This window comes from Anoplolepis gracilipes, chromosome 7, assembly GCF_047496725.1.
Source record: "Anoplolepis gracilipes chromosome 7, ASM4749672v1, whole genome shotgun sequence".
Taxonomy (NCBI): domain Eukaryota; kingdom Metazoa; phylum Arthropoda; class Insecta; order Hymenoptera; family Formicidae; genus Anoplolepis; species Anoplolepis gracilipes.
In genome coordinates, this window is record NC_132976.1 from 2,244,622 (window position 1) to 2,265,183 (window position 20,562).

Genomic DNA, 20,562 nt, shown 5'->3' on the forward strand with positions numbered 1-20,562 from the left:
ACAAGAACCGTGAAGAAGAGAAGACAGAAAGAGAGAGAGAGAGAAAGAGAGTGCGCAACGGTACATGCCACATCGTTTAAGAATTCACGAATACTTTAAATGGGGGTAAATTCCTGGACTTTTTATGTGGCTGTCACACGTACGGTGCGCCATAATGAGGCTCACCGCGAGAGCAAAAGAGAGAAAGAAAGAGAGACAGAGAGGCGTTGAATTGGAGAAGAATACGCTCGCGGGTGAATACCGTTCATTTTGCGATGATGCAACGAGACAGGAAGACTTGTGAATTATGGCGGCTCGTGAAAGATATCATATAATAAATAATATCTGGCATGTAAATTGGCAGATATCTCAATTAACATGTTGCACTTTCCGTTCAACCGGCTGTCAGTCGAATGCAATTTAATACAGATTGCATAAATGTCGCGTACATTAATCTCGCTTTTGATGATATATCGTTCGCGGAAGTTAAATTTAACACTCGTAGTTATAGCTAGAATGGACATTTCGAGCACACGTTTATGATCATGTGCCATGCCCACTTGAATATTTCCGAGCAGGTGTTCCCATTCATTCACGGACGAGTCTAGTCGTAGTCGACGCGAACGTGCCTCGTAGCGAGATACTCGAAAATCTTCTGAGCGTAATCAAATGGAAATAAATACGATTGTTTAATCTTTTTCAAATAATAAATAATTTATTTAAAAAATAAATATGTTAATTGTAATTTCTATGTCATTACGGATTTGCTTGGAATTGTTTAATGGAACTGTATAATGTGTACAACGTCAGTCTTATATCAATCATTTTTTAAAGACTCGTTTCGAAAGCGATTATTCGATTTAATTTTACAAACTAAATTTATTGAAATATGTGCAACATTAATCTCATATCAATCATATAACGAATGATATACGGAAAATATACAATCGACGTTGCATTCTTGCAAAAGACGCATCTAAAAAATCAAATTTCGGACATTATTTATTTAGTAATAAATAAATTATGCAATAATAAACTTTCTATCTATAATTTTGCAAACTTAATTTTATGCAATATGTATACGTGCAACGTCAGTTTTATATCTCATCATAATCATTGTCTAAGAACTCGTTTCGAGAGCGATTATTTGATTTCAAATCTGTACTCGCGTCAAGTTTTGCCGAAAAGCGGACGGGTGGTCTGCCAGCTATTTATTACCCCTTTGCAGAATGCGAATTGCGAGTAATATGTCGGGGGGACCAGAATAGAGGTCGAGAAGTCTCGTCGACACGTGTATGACATTTGCACACCGGCGTAGTGCGGTTTGACGTGGCTTTTGCTTGAGACAGCGTCACGTGTGCGCGATCTCCTAGTTTTGCATTCCACCCATGCACTCCCACGAGCAATTAGGCTCGTCTTCGGATTCCTCGCATGCTTTTCGCCGACTCGTGCGACGTGCCATCGCACGGACATTAGTGCGAGACCATATCCTGGAGACTCTCGAATTGGAATAATTCTCTTGAGAGATACCGTTGCGCATATATATATATTCGCGTCGATCAGTGTAGATTTTTACTCTACGAGTCTTGCAAAGACTTGAGAAAATATATGTAACCAAGAGTTTGTCTTTATTTGAAAACTATTTATTGAAAGAAACATTTTATTTTATACATGTACAATTTTAGCTATTTATTATATATTTATATTTTTTTCAAGTACTTATATTAAGTTACTTACTTATATATATATATATATATATATATATATATATAAAATTTAGAACAATTTTTTTGGATGTATTCTAATCTGTATGGGGTCTTTTCAATAACTTATAGATTGAAACTAATTAATTAAGATAATTTGATGTGTAGATTGGCATTTATATTATTTTTTCGTATTTTAAATTATGTATAATTGCATTTTTATTGTTGGTTTAACTCGCAATTTACTGATCAAATTGTCATATGAAGAATATCGAAAAAAAAGTATTAAATAAGATTTATATAGCTGTAATGTATTCAGTAGCTACTCTTTTTTGCATACATTATTCCATTCCAAAATCATAGACAGCGTAAACACCTTAAATCACACCACTCGAGGAATATGTTAATGACCTCAGATAAGAACTACTGAATACTTTATCATTCTAATGAAGAAGATATATGTCCGTAAGGCCGGTTTGAACATCCAAAAATTAGATTTTTTATTACCAAAGACGTTCTTCATATTTCAGAATACATTTAAACTTGTGTTTGGAGTAATGATGCTAGAAAACAACATCAGATAGAGTTCTCATCATAGTTCGTAGCCTCTGTTACGACAATGGTTACTTGGTATTCGCGTTATGCTGCCGAGTCGACATTGTTCAATGCGCGCCACTGCGAAGCGCCGTCCGCATACGTGGGATTCAATTGGAAGATAATGTGTCTTCCGCTGCATCCTGTGCACCGCGCACACATATACGTCTTTTTTTTTTTTTTTTTTTTTCTTTTTTTTTTTTGGAAGGTGGCTGCAACGTGCATATGTAACATACACATAAAATGCAACGCGTCTTCTCGACGAAGAAGAGAATCAAACGAAGACAGATACACGTTTTGAAACCACGATTTAAATATTTTGCGTGATTTTTTTTTTTATTTAAAAATTAAAGAAGTATATAATTAAATATATATAATTAGATATGTATATTATATATAAACATAATATAAAAGAATATACACACACAAAATATTATATAAATAATAAGAATATGAAATATATATTCTTTTTATTGTAATTTCTAACATTAGAAAAAACACAAAAGAAAATAAATTAATTTTAAAAAATTGCACTCAAAAAATTTCTAAAAAAAATTCTGTTTACCTAAAATTTTCAACAAAAATTTCCGCAAAATCAAAGAAAATTTCAGGAAATTTTTTTTACAAGATTTGAGCTCTTTTTAATTGCAAAAATTATTAAATATTATTAGTTAATAATAGGTTAAGTTATTAGTTAATAATTTGCATATTTGAATCTGTGTCAAAATATATTTTCAATTTTCATAAAAAAAGAACGTTAAAATTTTGAAATTTATTTATTTGTCTCCACACACATTATTCATGTGTATGTATTTGTCATGTTTCAGGCCATTTTGCAAAAATCATCGGTATCGGTGGAGATTGAGGTGAGACCTAGGCAATTGGTGCCAGATACAAACTGTTTCATCGACTACCTGCCGCAGCTGCAGATCATTGCGAGGGCGACTTCTGGCGCGCAGCCGATTTACACTCTCATGGTGCCGCTTGTAGGTAAGTGAAAAATTTCACGTAGATACCATCATCACGCGAGAGGAAGAACGGTACGAGAGATTCGCCCGTCGTTTGACCCTCGACCTCACCGATCATTTTTTTAATTCAAAGCTCGTCAATATCAGTGAAGAGAGATGAATACAGGTTTGATATAATATCCTCCTCTCCTCCTGCCGAGAAAAAAAATTGCGCGCGCGAAATAATCGTCGATAAATAACAAGAAAGAAAGATCGTGTAAAGTCTATCGTCACTCGTCTTCGAATCAAAGAAAAAGTCGAATCACGGAAAAGAAAGAGAATCAATCTGTCGTAAACTCTGTCTTGGCTCTATATCATTACGCTGATGTTCCGTTGTCTCATAAAATTTTCTCGTAAAAATCTCTTGCAAATTGAAAACGTTGCCGTTACAAAATGATGTTTATCGAAATATATTTATATAGTATATATTTATGTATCTATATATAACCGTGATTGTCAGCATTTATCTAATCATTGCAGGAAAGAAATGGATATCGTTTCTCGTAAATTTTGACTTTTGAACAAATTTGCAAATTAACAGCATTTTTATATAGACAGAGAGGGGAAGGAGGTTGGAGATGTTAATTTATCGATACATGATTATCTTAGATTGTCTACATTTTTTCTTTTATCGTCAGAGATATCGCATAATGTAATTAAATCGGTTATTATGCCTTATTATACCTGAATTTATTCATACGTGCAAAATCTCAAAAATATCTGCGGAATATTTGATAAACTATACGGTGACAGGGCACACCTTGTCAAGGTTGTGTCCCCATAGGTTGTTACCAAAGAGAAACGACGACCAGTCGAGGGTCACGTCTCGGGTCAAAGCAATCGTCGCTACGCAAACATACCCAACTTACCTCGTCCACAACGTTCACCGTCGTCGTCGTCGGTCTCTGGCAGAGGATAGTTCATTGGGTCATCGTCATTACGCGTCACCTGTCACCTGTCGCGGAACTTTTCTTTCCCCTCCATCTCGTGAGAATGGATTGTCCTATTTATCCCTGGCGTTTGTCGTCGTTGTCCGCGAGAGTCGCGGTTGTTGGATCGAACTACGACCGATACCGGCCATTAACGGCGCTTGCGTCAGCTCCTCGACGGCGGAGGATGATGACGCCGAGGAACGCGAGTCGCCGCCGATTCCTTCGCTCCAATTAACGTTGAGCAATTTCTCTCGAGCGCCGCCGATCGCGCACTGTCAGAGTGCGCCTTCTTTATTAACGGTCCCATGTCAGAATCCGGACCGAATCAATCCACCGGTCGTACCCGAAGCCGTTAAATCCGGAGCACTTTATAATGCATACATATTGCGTTCCGCTATGTAAAGATAACAGTTGCGTTGCATTTATCAGATATGTAAATATAATTTATACAAATTTTTAGATTTAGGATCTAAATATATGTTATATATATATATATATATATATTTTTTTTTGCTAGTTGTAATTACTAATTTCAGATTTTTAACAAAACTTTAATGCAATGTCAAATGTTAAATATATTTAATGCTGAAAGTGAGATTATTGTAATTAATAGTAGCTTTCAGTCATATTTTTGCGGAAGAAAAGATTGAATCTAAATTTTAATACAAGAAATTCTACATCGCAAAGTATTATATTATTAGAATCCGTTAATTATTACTCGTTTCAATGAACGTATGTGAGGCACTGGAATCTAGATAGCGGTAATCATACTACCGTATTACGAGGAATAACAAAACGCGTATTAACTCGATGAGATGTTTGTCGAGAGGCGTGTACAATAATTCTAAATCAGTCAGTAGAAATATTGGTAAATGTCTATAATAGCTACTGCAGCGAAAAATCAATTTTTCTCAATACCAATCAACAAAACTACTATAGAAATGGAATGTAGAAATGCTTTTAGGGAGGGGCAATGCTTCAATAACAAGTTATAGCCATAATTATTCGTTCGTAGTTTTATATTTTGCATGGAATAATATAAATATGGACCAGGGAATATTTTCATGACATAACACACACACACACGGAGGGGGGATGCAAGGGGGGCCTTCGGCCCTTTCCCGCACTCACTTCGTCCACCTCGCTTTGCGTGAAAAGCTGCAAACTTATATGAACTTTGCTTTGTCTTGCAATGTACATACGAAACGAGGTGGATGGGATGAGTGGGGGGCTGAAGGCCCCCCCCCCTTGCACCCCTCCGTGTGTGTGTATTATGAAAATATTGAAAATATATATGAAGATAAAGCAAGAAATACAATAATTATGGCTATAACTTGTTATTGAAGCATTGCCCCCTTCTAAAAGCATTTCTATGTTCCATTTCTATAATAGTTTTGTTGATTTTGGTATTGAAATAAATTGATTTTTCGCTGCAGTAGCTATTATAGACATTTACCGAAATATTATTTAACAAGTTATTAACGAGTTCCACTTATTAAAATTTTAACTAAAAAATTCAGTTAATTATAAATTATTTGGATGATAATTTCTTCTGCGAAATTGCGTCTTCTGAAGCAAATAATAATTCTTGAAAAGAAAGAAAAATTTCCTTCTCGTTAGAGAATTAAGTTTCCAGTCGGGAGATTAATTTATTGAACACCACGACGGCAATTATAGCGATGAAACAAATCGCGCGTCACATCAATCACATTCCAATCGGGGTGTCTTTTTTATGGATACGAAGACGAGACTCTCGTTTGTGTCAATCGGCTATGATGATGACTACGATGACGCATAGGTCGACGAGTACGACTGGTTGTTTCTTTTTTAATAGTCGCGGTTTATAGGCACTCGCTACTCAACGAAACGCAATCGGCGATAAATTTACAATCTTCCACGACGCGGCTGACATTTTCACGGTACTTTACAGTAAATGCGTCTGGAGTTACGGCTATGATGGTAGAACAGACATTCGGAGCATTCATTGCCTCGCTCGTCACGTCTTACTTGCTCGAATGTCTAACTCTTGTAATGTGTTTATTTCGTGTATCGTGAGTCGTTATATTAGAATCGTGTATTCGCAATTTTCGAGCAATATATCGTAGAAATATTTTTCATCCAGGTTATAGCTTATTGAATCTTTCAAATTAATTAAAACCACTATGTATTAGCTTTAATATAAAGAACATTTTTTTTTTTTTTCTAAATAATGAGTTGACAAAACTTTTTAAAAAGATCGTGAAAGTCGTATGTGGTTACACGCTCACTTTTTGATCAAAGAGGCTGGTGTCAAGGTTCAAGGCCGTTGGAAATCGAAAGGCTCATCAATCATCATCCGCTATCGCCAATTAGCGTTGATCCAATCGTCGATTCAGCAAAATTGATTCACGGTGCCAATAATGAGGCATGCGGTATTTTGCGGAAGCTTACGTCATTGTTGTCTAGCTTATTTTGTTATGGATTACTCGTCGATACCATGACGAAAGAACTTTATGTGCCGAAGCGTTTGTTAGGCGAGGTCGCGGCCGTTGCGATAGGGCAAGGACAAACGTCTCGAGGATTACAATGGCAAAAATAATTATCGCCATCATCGATTAGTCATGGCTCATCATATTTGTTAGGTTTTCTGATTTTATGATTAAAATCTTATTTTTTAGCATAAAGAAAATTATAAGATAGATGCAAAAATATGAAAAATTAAGAAGACAGCAAAATTAAGGTGCAAAAAATATATTATGAAGAATTAAGTTTGATTTTACTACAATTTTATATGTTATAACAAAGTTTTAATTGAAGTTTTTATATATCGTTCGAAAGCTAATTGTAAGCATTAATTATTATTATATATGTCTATATCTTATTATATATCTCAACGAATGATATAATAATTTATCACGTGATGATAAATGATGTCTGCAACTCTAAGAGATAAATAATACCATTTCCTGCATTCTCTCGCTCCGCAGTTATTCTTTCTATTTCCGCCCCTCTGTTTCGTAAACTTCATCCGCCACCCTTGTCTGTCTGCTCGTTGGGTCTGGAAGGAGGATAAGGCTGGCAGCCGGTTAATTTATTGAGTCGGGGAAAGTTTGCTGAATCTCCTATTTGCATTTTCCGCAGATTGCTTCCCTGCTCGCAATCTGTGGCGAATGGAGTCGAAAAAGCTCCCCCACAGCATTCACAATAATCTTCCGAGCTAAAAAAAAACTCAGTTTGTACAGAAAAGATAAAAGATTCAGAGGATGGCAAATAAAATGTGAGCTCGAATTCTGAATTTATCTTTTTATTAATTTCTTTCAATCTCAATTTAAAGCTTTAGTTTTGTTTCATTTTTCTACATATTAAAATAATATAATAACAATTTTATTATAAAAATCAAGTTGATTCTAGATTTAAGAAAAACAAATTCGTTAAATATTAATTCATAATAGTTTACTCTTGTTTTATGTATTAATAAAACTGATGCATTAACAATTTTTTTTTCTGCATTCTTGTTAAAAAGTGCCTGTAGTTTTATTGTTAGTCAGTTTTAGTACTGAATCTAAATCTGCTTTCAGATTTTTTGTGTCATATCAGGTTTTTTTGTAATGTCTAAAAAAAATTTTTTTAATTAGAAAAATATTTTTTAAATAGAAAAATCCCGCAAAGTATGTAAAACTTTTTTTAACTATATTTTTACGTCAATTATAAACATTAAAATTAATGAAAAGTTTCATAAATAATTTTAATAATTAATTTTACATAAAAACTTACTCTGCTCCACTGGCTGCGTCCTAGATGAATATGTTTAGTCTATTAGATGTCACTTGAAACCCTGCGCAGTTTTGGCGTTTAAATTATTAGTAATACACCATAACTGTGTAATGTAATTTAATTGTATAATAATATCCTAGTTATGATTTTAATAAATGAACATTTTGCGAAATTTTGAAAAATTCTATATTTCTCAAAAATTGAATTTAATCAAACAATATTAAATATTACTTTTGTGATTATTTATATAGTGAGGAATTATAAAATATAAACAGTTTTTTTTTTTTTTTTTTTTAAGCAAAACTTTGCACATTAGTGTAATAAAAGTAAAAAAATGCCATTATTCTAGAAAAAGAAGTATCTGCGTCCTGTTATCTTTTCACTCGGCACATTTCTCCCTTTCCTTTTTGCCTTTCGTGCGGGGCCGAAAAACGAAAGTGCGCCTTCATGCGAAATCGGCTGGCTCGCTGCCCTTTGACCTCGTCGGCCAGTCGGCCGACCACAGGCCTGTCTGGCTCTCCGATCTGGCCAGCAACGGTGAGCGTTCACAGTTAGGTTCTCACGGCTCATGAATGCATGTATGCGGCTTGAAACGCCCGCGATTGGTTCGACGACGTCGACGACGACGGTGTATCCCGGTTACGATCAGTACGTAGGCGATATCGATATCCCGATGATCGTCGTCGGCAGGTGGGAGAGAGGAGCTTTTGAGCGTAGCTGATCCTTTGCCTCAACGACACGTCGCCATCCTCTTTCTCTTAATCTTGGCTGCGAGGATGAGATCGATCCCGTCGAGAAATCACGTGCATGAAGACGACGCTGACAGAGACAGTCTTTCTTTCAACGCTTTCTTTTAACGAATTCCATACTTACGAAAAGAAAAATATTAATTTTGAATGATAAATTATATCTATATGATTATAGAAACTTTAAAAAATGTAGCAATTTTTTTTCGATGAATCGGTCATCATTGAATAAACATCATTGACATTTTTGATAGACAAAATAGACAGAAGGATCGCAATATTCATATTTATATCTTATTTTATAGCTGTTAAATTTTATTAATTTTTTTTAATATGACGTTTTTATCTTCTTATATTTATTGTAATAAACTATTAAAAATTAATTATAACTAAGTTTTGAGAAATGTGATTATATGAAAATCAATGATATAAAGTCAAATAAAATACATTATACTATTACGTGAATCATAATGAATACAAGTGTTTCATGATGATTAATATCTTTCGACTTAATTCTTTTTTTTTCTTTTACAGATATTAATTTTCAAGAATTCACGCTTTTGCGAAATAATCGATTCAACGCGGAATTAATTTGGTTACCCTCCCCCTCTTTCGTGAGACACCCACTATGATTTTTAGACGTGCGTGTTTAATGAGCGGAAATGTGGTATCTTTTGTTGCAGTGTTAAACGAACTCGAAGGTCTAGCACGGGGCGCTGATGCGAGAGATTGTCCTCCAGCATCGAGGGCGGCTTTGAATCCCGAACATGTGGCACGAGTTGCTGAAAGCGCCAAGGCAGCACTGGCCTTCGCGAGGAGCCGAAATCCGGCGATCCGGTGCTTAACCACAAGAGGCACCGTTCTCACATCTAGCACCTTTACGGTGGAGGAGGACGTCGACAAGGTAAGTGAGAAACGGAGAACGAGAACGTCGGCGATTCGATACGCTTACATTGGCCTCGAGTAACTGTACTTGATGTTCTCGGGGTATTTAAAAGGCAAATTTGCATCGATCGTTGACCGCAGGAAGATTTGCAACGAGCAATGTTCTTGTCTATTCTTTTTTTTTTATCTCTCTTTATTTAAAAATTCTTTAAATTTATTGCCACAAATTAACTGTCCAATCTCGTCCATATATCTCCATCTGTCACATCAATCTATTTTACATTCTGTTAAGCAGATAATATGATTTTGAATATTACTGGCGATTATAAAACACGTTCCGACGACAACTGAGTATGTAAATTATCGAAGGGTTGTTTATATTTTCATCGCGGCTTTACATCCGAACGCCTGTAGTCTGTAATGACAGGCGGCACGATAAAACGAAACGATTTTGACATTCAGTCGATAGGAGGCTAACAACTACATGGTATTATACAACTCAGAAAGTAGTCGTTCCGAAAGATCAATAGCAGCGAAGAGAGTAAAGGCACGGTGTTCATTGAAGCGCGAATGTTATGATAACGAGCCAAGAACACCCACGCAGGTGTACGTGCAGATCATTTTCCGTAGCATCGCAACTTCATCTTATCTTTGTACCAACGTAATGTCTTAGTTGAAGACTCAATTTTAATGACAATCTTTGTGACGACTCGGGAAATTTTACTGAAATTGCGAACGTGATTATATCGAGTTTATCGATATATTTGGAATTTGGATCGTTTTGTTTCAGGATGGACTGATACGCAACGATGACAGAATATTATCTACGTGCCTCAGTCTTTGCAGGAGCAACAAGGATCAGACAAACGCAGGTAGGAATTCTATTTAGAGCTTCGAGTTTGAAATATTTTTTCTTCATTTTATTATCTTTCTCGTTTATCTGATAATTAATTACGTCGGACATTATTCCTGGAATGCTTCTACGATTATTTACAATTCTTAACAATTCTATTCTAAATCTTCCCAAAAGAAGAAGATACTTTTTTCGATAGTGCACAGTTGACCTTAAATTTTTCAAAGAAGATAATCCTCGTCCCAAATTTATTAAAGAAGATCTAAAGGCAATATTTCGCTAGTTTAAATTTATCAAAGAGAACCTGGAAAAGAGAATAAATGCGTTATAGTAGCGAGAGGAGCCCGCAAAGAGAAGATCGCGCAAACTCAATAAAAAGAATCTTTCGGGGAATCCCGTCTTTTATTCCAGCAGAGGAAGGACAACCGCGACGTTTGAGACGAGAAGTGGTCCTGCTTACGGAAGACCGGAACCTCAGGGTGAAGGCTCTGGCGAGGGATGTACCTGTGAGAGAAGTACCCGATTTCATGCAATGGGCCGTATTAGGCTGAGACAGTATGACGTGATCGCGACCAATTCCAATCCTCACTTGACGAGAAATCTTCCGTGTTCCTATCGCGCGAGCTCGACCAAACGCAAGGAGAAGTGCAAAGAGAAGTAAAAGGAGAAGAAAAAGAAGAAGAAGAACGCTCGTCATTGTCGTCGAGCAATTCATTGCTTCGTGTCCGATCGACCGTCAACTGTGCGCGCACGACGTTGTCATCGCGTAAGTTCCTTCTTAAAGGGGGTATTCAGATATTTTCCCGATGATGTTCTTTTTCTTAAATTTTTTTTCTTATCCGATCATGAAGCGAAACCACAAAGTGCGACACGAATGAGAGCAAAATCTATGGGGAGAGGGAGAGAAAAAAAAGAAAGCGCACGGTCGCGTAAAATTGCATTGAATGAAATACGGTACCATCGATAGAAAAAAGAAAAAGGCTTGTGTCGTTTTGCTTGGCGGAAACGCGCGAGCCATTCGGAGACTCCTCTCGAGCGTGACATTTCCTATTCTCTAATTGTTCCGTGTATCTCGAACGTGCAGACGTAAAAATCCCGAAGAGAGCCCTTTCACACGAGGAAGACTAGTGTAACGGGTGGTCCGAAAGAATGCCTCGAACGTACGGCCATGGCGAAAGACAGAGTAATATCGAAAGATAAAATGGACGGAGAATAAACGTTTTGAAAAAAATATCAAGAGAAAAAGTATAAAAAGAATTGTCTTAAGTTTCTCTGACTTTTTGGAGAGAAAGAAAACTCTTTTTTTTTATCCTATTGCCTATTGGCGGTTGTATAATTATTTTGTATAATTTTGTTTCGCCGATATTCACTTTGTTCATCAAGATGTTATTATTAAAATTTTTATATTATATATGTGTGCACGATTCGAGACGATCGCGAAACGTGTCTTTAATCGTCCCGCGTGACATTTTCCATGAGGGAATTTTCCCCTCCATTCTTTCAACGCAAAAGTCATTAACATCATTACCTTTAAGCTACCATAAGGTGAATTATTAAGTTTATTCCAACGAATGACTGCAACATTATCGTTACCGAGGATATCGTCAAGATTGACAATCGAGCTAACTTGATCGTGTAATTACGTTAGAAACGATTGAAAAAGATGCTTACCTTTGAAAATCAACTTGTCGGATTATGCAAAATATACAAACTAAAAAATATAAAAAAATATAAAAGAATTATATATTTAATTTATTATATATATGGATATTTTCAAAGGAAATATTGATATTATAATTTTAAATTATATATTTTTTTTAATTTTTAACATTAATTATTAATTATTAATATTAATAATATAATTTTAAAAAACTTTTTCTTTTTTTTTTTGGAAGTATATCTTGTGTATTAATCAGACGTCGATTTTTGAGTTACCTTTTAAAGTCGTGTTAAAGATACTATATCGACTTTTTTCCATTGTAATTTCCGCAGTTATTCACTTGTGTAGCTTAATATTAACATTTATGATTCACCGATTTAAGACTTGAAAAGTTAACGTAAGAAGACAACGCGGACGACTAGGTAGGAAAGTATGACGTGTGCGATTGCACAACCGTACATGTGTACGAGTTCTTTATAATAATATTAAAGATACTTTTATCGATAAGCGAGCGAATGTATCCCGCAAGCGTGACACGATCGCTATTACAAACATTCCGTGTCAGAATCGTTCAATTGATGCTTTTACCATCGATGTCGACTTAGCGATGCCATTTGATAGCGCGATTAGGAGATAAAGCGACTAATAAGCGCGAAATAAGAGTTGCATGACACATGGTTCTCGTGGAGAATGAAATAGAGATGCCGAGATCGCTTCATTCTCAAACGCGACTCGCGTGATGATGTTTTCTCCGCGTTTTTTGATATCCCTCGATTTTGTCAGATATGTATACGCGAGAGAATCTTTAGAGAGAGAGAGAGAGAGAGAAAAGTTTTCGAAAGCGCACAGTCGAGACACGCGCGCGCGACCAGTAAGGAACTTTGGGACCGAGTAGCGAACACGATGTACTATTTTTCGACAGAAATGAGGTAGTTACTTAATGCTTCTTAGCGTAATAAAGTGTGTGTGTGTGTGTGTGCGCGAAGAAAAAGAGTGAGAGAGAAAAAGAGAGAGAGAGTGAGTGACCTAAACAGAGGAAAAAATGATAATTAGATTAATGGGAGCAAACAGTTAACGAAAAGGGGAGGAAAAAAAAAAGAAAATATTGACATATTGAAAACCGTGTCTGCGATAAATCTCGATGTTGCGTCGAAATTCCTGCGAATTAAATCGAATTAGTAAGTAGAAGAAGAGCCCACCCACCCACCGACACAGCCCGGGCAGAATCATTTCGTTACACCGTGATGTTCCGCTCGAGAGGCCGCGCCATTCGAGCAGAAGAAAATCCTGTCACGAGTATCGAGGGATGTCTGTTCAGTGGTATTTTATAAGGACGCGTAAAAAGAAATATTAAAAAGCATTTCTATATTTTGATCTCCATTGTGGGAAAGTGTTCTCTTTCTCCCAAAGAGAAACGTCGTCCATGTATATACATACAGACTCTGCTACTACTTATGGATTTAATTGATCGTCCTGTGCGAATAATATGCTGCGAATAATCCGCAAGCTAGAACCGTACAAATTCACCATTTGCGAAACGCGACGAGGTCTTGTTTAAGTATACGTACTTGTCAATGTTCGCGGTAAGAAGACGGGTGAAGTAGCGTTTGACAGGATCGGTTGAGAATAAAAGAGAAAAGAGAGAGAAACGCGGGACTATTCCTTCTGCGAAGCTATTCGTATCTCTCGTCCTTCGGCGTGTTGTTCGTTTGCTTTGGCGTCTTTTTCCTTTTCTCCCCCTGTCACACCTTCCTTCTTCCTTCCTCTTCCCTCCTCCTTCCTTCCGTCGCCGTCGTTTTTAGCTCAATTTTTTATCCAAACCTCCGGCGAGATCGAGCGTTAGACAATTTGACAAAAACCCGCTCGAAGCATGGACGATATACACTTGTCTTATTGTGTTTCATTAATTTTTAAGTATGTATAGCCTTTCATAGCCTTTTTAATGCGCGCATTCGATCGCCATAAGCGATCGATAATTAATTCGTACGAGGAAGTACAGATGTGTTTAATAAGGCACATATATATAGAAAAGCGTAAAAGAGATGAGAACAGGCGAGATCGATTGCGCGAGTTTGTCATGCAATCGTGAATACATAGCAGGAAAATGATCGAAAAACACTTTTCTTTTTAAGCCGATTCAAGAGAAAACACTTTGTTAAAATTTAATGTAAGGAGTTAAAGCTCGGGTCATGAAATGATCTAGAATCGCAGCCAAATTAAAATTTATTTTTAAAAAATTAAAATTTATAAAATTTAACTTTATAAAATATAGTTAGATACGCACGCATTTACATTAAATTAGAGATTAAAAAATTGTTATATATTTTTTAAAAGAAATAATACTATTTTATCGTCATCAAAAATAACGAATGAAATATTGTAAGACGAAGTTCAAAGGAAAATTTTGTCATCTTCTCGGCTATAGAGAGGAAAGTGTTTATCGTTAATGTGCGATATTTATGATACTGTTGTATGAGATAATAATCAGGGTATAGTTTGCAATTGTACTCCGGGCATATCATATAGCGTTTACTCTACATCATCGCAATAGCTCTCTTCTGCAATAGACGTAGCAATGCAATAGATACTCTATTCGCGATTAAGCCACCTCGATAAGACTCTATCCGTCCCTTCCCCAAATAATCACCATCCATTTTCGCTGTTTCGATGTAATATATATCCACTCCACACTCGATTCACTCCGGTCTTTCAACCTTAAAATTACATACGTCGTTCCTCCGATCGACTTGCGCGATCGAGTTCCCAGTACTTGAGAAAGAGAGAGAGAGAGAGAGAGAGAGAGAGAGAGAGAGAGAGAGAGAGAGAGGTTGACAAATGCCTGAATATAGGTAGACAATTATGACATAAAGATAGACGTGACTTTTAGAGCCGAATTTATCTCGGATGCGAGTAAAATTCTGCGGCGAAAAGTGCTTTCTTGATGCTTTCCGCTTCCGAGATAAATTCTCAACACCGTAAATATACCTATATCTATATTGTATATAGGTGTATATATGTATAATTATATATAATTGTACGCGCCTTACGTATTTAATATATAATTATACATATATGTACAAATACACACCCATTCGTCACCGATTTTACGCTAGATTCTCGCAATATTTCTAATAAATCTATGTACTTGTATCATTATGTGACGAAGTAAAAGAATTCGATTCGTTTGTATTTCGTCTCAGGAAAAGATATTTGCCGATAACGCGATACAGCGACGATGACGGAGATGACGAACTATGAGGATGATGCTACGAAAGCAGAAGTTTTAGACTAATCGTTTATTACACATTATAAGAAATGTCGCTACTAATAGTGTTACCACTTTGAATATTCAATAAAACGTTGAGACTAGCGTTATTACGTTATGTACTTTATTCAGTATAATTATACGATATTTAGTATACAATACTGTTTTTATTGCTTATTACAAACAAAAGGTATTCCTCGAATGCCATCAAGACCTTATGCCAAAATCCATTGCACAATTTTTAGGAAATTAATCCTCGGAATTATTATCACGTCTCCGGCGAATTATGGTAAGTGCAATAATCTGCCGATTTCTTCCACTCGGCAGGATACGACAATTTTTTTTTTTTTTGCCTGCGAGAATCTGGCGACTTTTCTAGTCTAGATCTTTCTTACGTGCTCTTTACCTAGTTGGCAAGATTTAAAGTCAAGAGCAAAGTGGATCCTGGTCGCGTTACAAAGCCGTTGATCTCGACCTCGTTATATCCCCGTAATCGGAAGATCCGTGGATGGTATTTCTCTTAGACACGCGAGGGTCGTCCGAGTCATCTCGAGTATTACTTTTTTTCTACGAGATGCAATTTCTTTTTTTTTTCGCGAATGTCGACGACAACAATCACCGTTACGGCATTTGTGTACATACGTGCTTCTTGTCACGATCGACAAATTCCAATATTCATCAATGGCTTTGTGTCGTAGATCGCGAGTTTCCTTTAACTGTTAGACTAACGGTCGTTTCAGATTTATCTGGATTTATATATTTCTTAAATCTAGAATTAAATTAATCGATGCATTAATTTGTCTTGGAACAATTGATTTTGATATCTTCTTCTTTGGATCTGAAATTTTTCAGTAAACTGAAAAATTAATAGAAGGAAGATGGTTGCTGAATTAAATTAAATTAAATTAAAAGTTAAAAACAAATAGCGACTTTTTAAATAAAAATATTAAATAATTAATATGTACGTATGTGAGATAAAATAGTTGAGAAATCTTGAATAATATTATTCGAATGCCTCTCACTACCGTGATAGTTAAGAAAATTATTCGATACGGGGAGATTCTCTCTCGAAGTGTCTTGGCATATCAGAGTGGTGCGGACAGTACATTTCCGGTCAAGTACAGTCAACAGATGCAGTGAGAGAAGCAGCACGTTCTCCGTCGAGCGAGAGTCCGGCAAGATCCAGCTATTTTTACCCAGTCAACCTTGAACTTGCTGCCGCTGCCATCGCTGCTGCGGCAGCAGCAGCAGCAGCAGCAATGATCTGATCACCAATAAAAGAGACTTATCTAATTCCGAGAAAGGCAATCGCCTGTCGCGACTAAGGGTAAGTACTTACGTTTTATTCTCATAGCTGCTGCACTTTGAGAGCATACATAATGCGACGTAACAGCTTATCGAGAGACACACGTGCATACAGGGAGATAATTGCAAATCACTTGACACTTTGCATTACGATTATTTTTATGACGTATACACATAATACGTCTAAAAGTGATTAAAAAACAATTTTCAATATATACCATTCTATTTTAAATTTTTCTATTTTATTTATCTTTCTACCGTAATACACATGTCCATCATCCACATATCCATGATATGTATTTAAATATTAATTAATCGATAAGTATATTTAAATATTTTTTCCGACTTTGCTCTCTTCATTTAGACACGTTTAGAATTAATGAACGTATTCTCTAGTCTCTGACATTTAGCTACAGACTAATTACGTTATATTCCCATTTACGCGGAGGGTAATACATAACGCGACAAAACTTATTAAGTATACATATATGACGGTCCCGAATTATTCAACACTGCATTATGCGACGCGTTCATTGTAATTAACTTTTATTATATAATGAATTTCTCAGAGATATACTATAATTGTAGAATTTTTTCTAGTTTGACCGAGTGCATGCACACAGGACGATTAAATAAGCGCAAGGCGAGAGTTATGCAGTAATGGTCAAGATAACGTAAACTCCTACCCGTTATCTGATCGGACAATGCATCTCTCGCGATATGCGCGAACGGAGTGACCCGCATACCGAGTTACCTCGTCCTCCAGGCCAGAATAATCTTCAAGTACTAGAATCACCGGATGTCACGCGTAGACACTATTAAATTCAAAGTCGATTTTCTCTCAGCGAGAAGCTTACGAGAGATAGGATCTGTTTGAGCATTACGAATTTTTAATTTCCAATATTAAAATTCTTGATAAACGGGAAATTAAATGAAAATAAAATAAGAATACCATGAAAATATCGTTTAATTCTTAAATGATATTATGTATGATGAAAAATTTTTTTATTTAGCTACTTTTTCGCACGTGTAATTCGTAAATGCTTGAAAAACTTTAAATCGATATGACGAAAAGAGAAATCAGATTGAAGCGCTAAATTCGACATTTTAGTGCGCGTTCCTTCGCGCATTATCGTCTCCGTTCCTCCTTCAGCCTAGCATGAATCGTTGCCTTGCATTCTGCCATCGTATCATTATTATATATCGAAACTTATCGACTCTTTTATCAGAAACATCGCGAAAGGAACGTTCGCGCTGACTCTTCTAACGTAGGGTTAAACGACCCTATGTACATGCGGTCGACGGACGTCGGCATAATTTGGCGAGGCAAGCGGAGTGGCTACCGGTCGTCGCGGCAGCAGCAGCAGCAGCCACGAGCAGGCACATCGCGTTTATGCGAGAAGCACGTAATCGCATTCACAAGAGAACCCGCACTTGTCTGACGGGAGTATAAAACCGGCGGGCGAGTACAGAAGGAAGGAAGAAGGAGAGGTCCGTCGCCATATGGCGGCATAAAAATTCGCTCGGTGCATCTGAAATCTAGCTGGGCCGCGGCTTCTCGAAGTTTAGAAACTGAAGAGAGACAGCACACATCAGATCCCAACACGTGCACGATGCTGCTGCTGCTGCTGCTGTTGTAGGCTACAGGCCACGTCGCGTCTCAGGAGAGGAACTCTATTCCCTTCACCCTCTCCTCCCCCAGCTCGCTATTTCCTGGTAGCGATTAACATCACCTCGTGTTCCTCACTATATACCCTTCCGCGAACGCACATCTCTCGTGCGTGAACGCAAGTTGCTGCGTGGCTCTTCCTCGCCGGATGCAGGTCGGACCTTTTCTTTTCGCGCCGCTTAACGACGTTTCGGCGAACAATTTGAGCTGAGCCAGACCGCGCCGGGACCCGTGGCCAAGACTGGCACAAGTTCAAGTTCACGGGGTCGTTGCACGTGTGGTAAGTAGATAGGCATCTCTCCGCTCTTTCACGTGTGTGGGTGTACGCGGATACCCCGGTCGGTGCGTTCTTGCGAAGTCAGCTGGCCGCCAGCCAGAATGCGGCGACTGGATGACTTTCGATCGCGCCGGGTGGGCTCGGTGCGTCCGCTTTGACTCGAGCGTAATTTCTTTTGTCGCGCCGAATGAAGAAAGGGAAGAGGGATAATTGTGTCTCGATAATTTTCGGACGCGATAACGAGATGCGCATGAGTTTGCGCTTCTACGACGATCATGTATACATTATATCCCTTGAAACTTCATCTTTGAGAAAGTTCAAAATTCGCCAATGTATATTAAACAGGTAGCCTGCGTGCAAAAAGAGCCACATATACATGTAAAATGATAAAAGTATGTATGATAAAAAATAAATACTTGAGAAACACGCGTTTGCTACAAGTATCGGGAGCCACCGAACACGATCATTCTCTCTATAATTATTAAAATTAGATTATTTTAAAGAGAGTGTAATAATTAAGTTTTGCAAAATTCATAAGAATATCACGGACGTGGTCAATTATTAAAATAAGTATTTTGTGATTTAGTTTAACTATTTTTAGTTCAAAGCTAAAGTACATGTAATATATGTGAATAACCCGCATCGCCGGATTCATGTAACAACGATTATATGTATATTAATTGTTTATTAATAATTTATTTAAAATTCAAAGAGCACAAAGTATTATTATTAAATTTAAAAATATATATAAATATTTATTTATATTAATTTATATATTGTATATACTTAATATATATATATATATATATATATATATATATATATATATATATATATATATATATATATATATATGTATATATATATTTATTGCTACGAAATATTTAATAAACTATGAAAGACATTTTTACGGAATACTTTCTGTTTTTTGAATTTTAAATCTGATAAGAAATATACAATGTATATTTGTTGTTATACTGTGTTCAATTTCTCGACATGTGCGTATGAGAAGGTCGCTGTTATTTATGCACGATCGTTTTGTTGTCATTTGGACGCCGGGACTCGGGCAAACAGGTAGTGTTGTCGTATCGTCTTATTACTTTTCGAGACGTAATACGTGAATTGCTGCGTGATAAAATAATGCACGAATTGTTACATAAGTTATTTAACATAAAGACACGAATTAAATCAATCACTTAAGCGTTAATAAGATATATTTTTAGCATATTATGCGGAATTTATATGTTCGCAATATATGACGCACATGATACTACTTTTGATTATATATTTTTCGAAAGTACGTCGCATCGTGTCTTTTATAACTAATTTCATTACAGCGACGAGAAGTACAGTTGGCGATATTATTAATACAGTCGTGCGTATATCTAATCATTATCATAATACATTTCAACTGCGTAATAAAATCGTTTGTTTTGAATTTATTTGCACAATTTTTGACTTTTGATCGTAGCTTCGATCATAACGTGTGCAAATATAAAGCGTGCGTTACATATTAAGATCAAAAGTAAAGTATTAAATTAGGTTTGATCGTGTATATTATATCATGGTCGTTGTATATTAATTAATCGGTATATGTTAATTAATGTTTTCACGAGTTGTACCATGAAAAAATACCAAATAGAAGAAGAAGAAGAAGAGGGAAAGGCATTGAACGGAGTAACCGTGAGGTAATTTATAATTTATTTGATTTACTACATGTTACTCTTGCGCGAAATTTATTGTTTAGATGCTGCAAAAATTTATATTTTTCAATATTCAAAATATATATTTATAAAATAGTTACATTATAATTAATTTCAATTACAAATGAGTATTCCAGTCGACAGATACCGCGAGTGTATCAAGAGACGTGTCTAAAGATCGTGAATTCGTCGGAAACAGTGATTCGAATAGCGTGAGGGGAGGAGGGAAAG

At 36.3% G+C, this 20,562-nt stretch overlaps 1 protein-coding gene across 7 annotated transcripts in view; it reads left to right on the forward strand.

Annotated features, from left to right (window-relative positions):
* The window catches only part of LOC140667859 (telomerase-binding protein EST1A), a 99,430-nt gene extending 83,949 nt beyond the window's left edge, over positions 1 to 15,481 (forward strand). For 5 of the 7 annotated variants that reach the window (XM_072896153.1, XM_072896148.1, XM_072896150.1 and 2 more), the window contains exons 24-27: positions 3,104 to 3,266; positions 9,398 to 9,618; positions 10,390 to 10,471; positions 10,864 to 15,481. In XM_072896153.1, the coding sequence (XP_072752254.1) occupies positions 3,104 to 3,266; positions 9,398 to 9,618; positions 10,390 to 10,471; positions 10,864 to 11,003 (606 nt within the window). In that variant the 3' untranslated portion in view covers positions 11,004 to 15,481. The remainder of the gene's footprint in view (positions 1 to 3,103; positions 3,267 to 9,397; positions 9,619 to 10,389; positions 10,472 to 10,863) is intronic. The other 2 variants (XM_072896149.1, XM_072896155.1) reach the window with 1 other exon arrangement.
* The last annotated feature ends 5,081 nt before the right edge of the window (positions 15,482 to 20,562 follow it).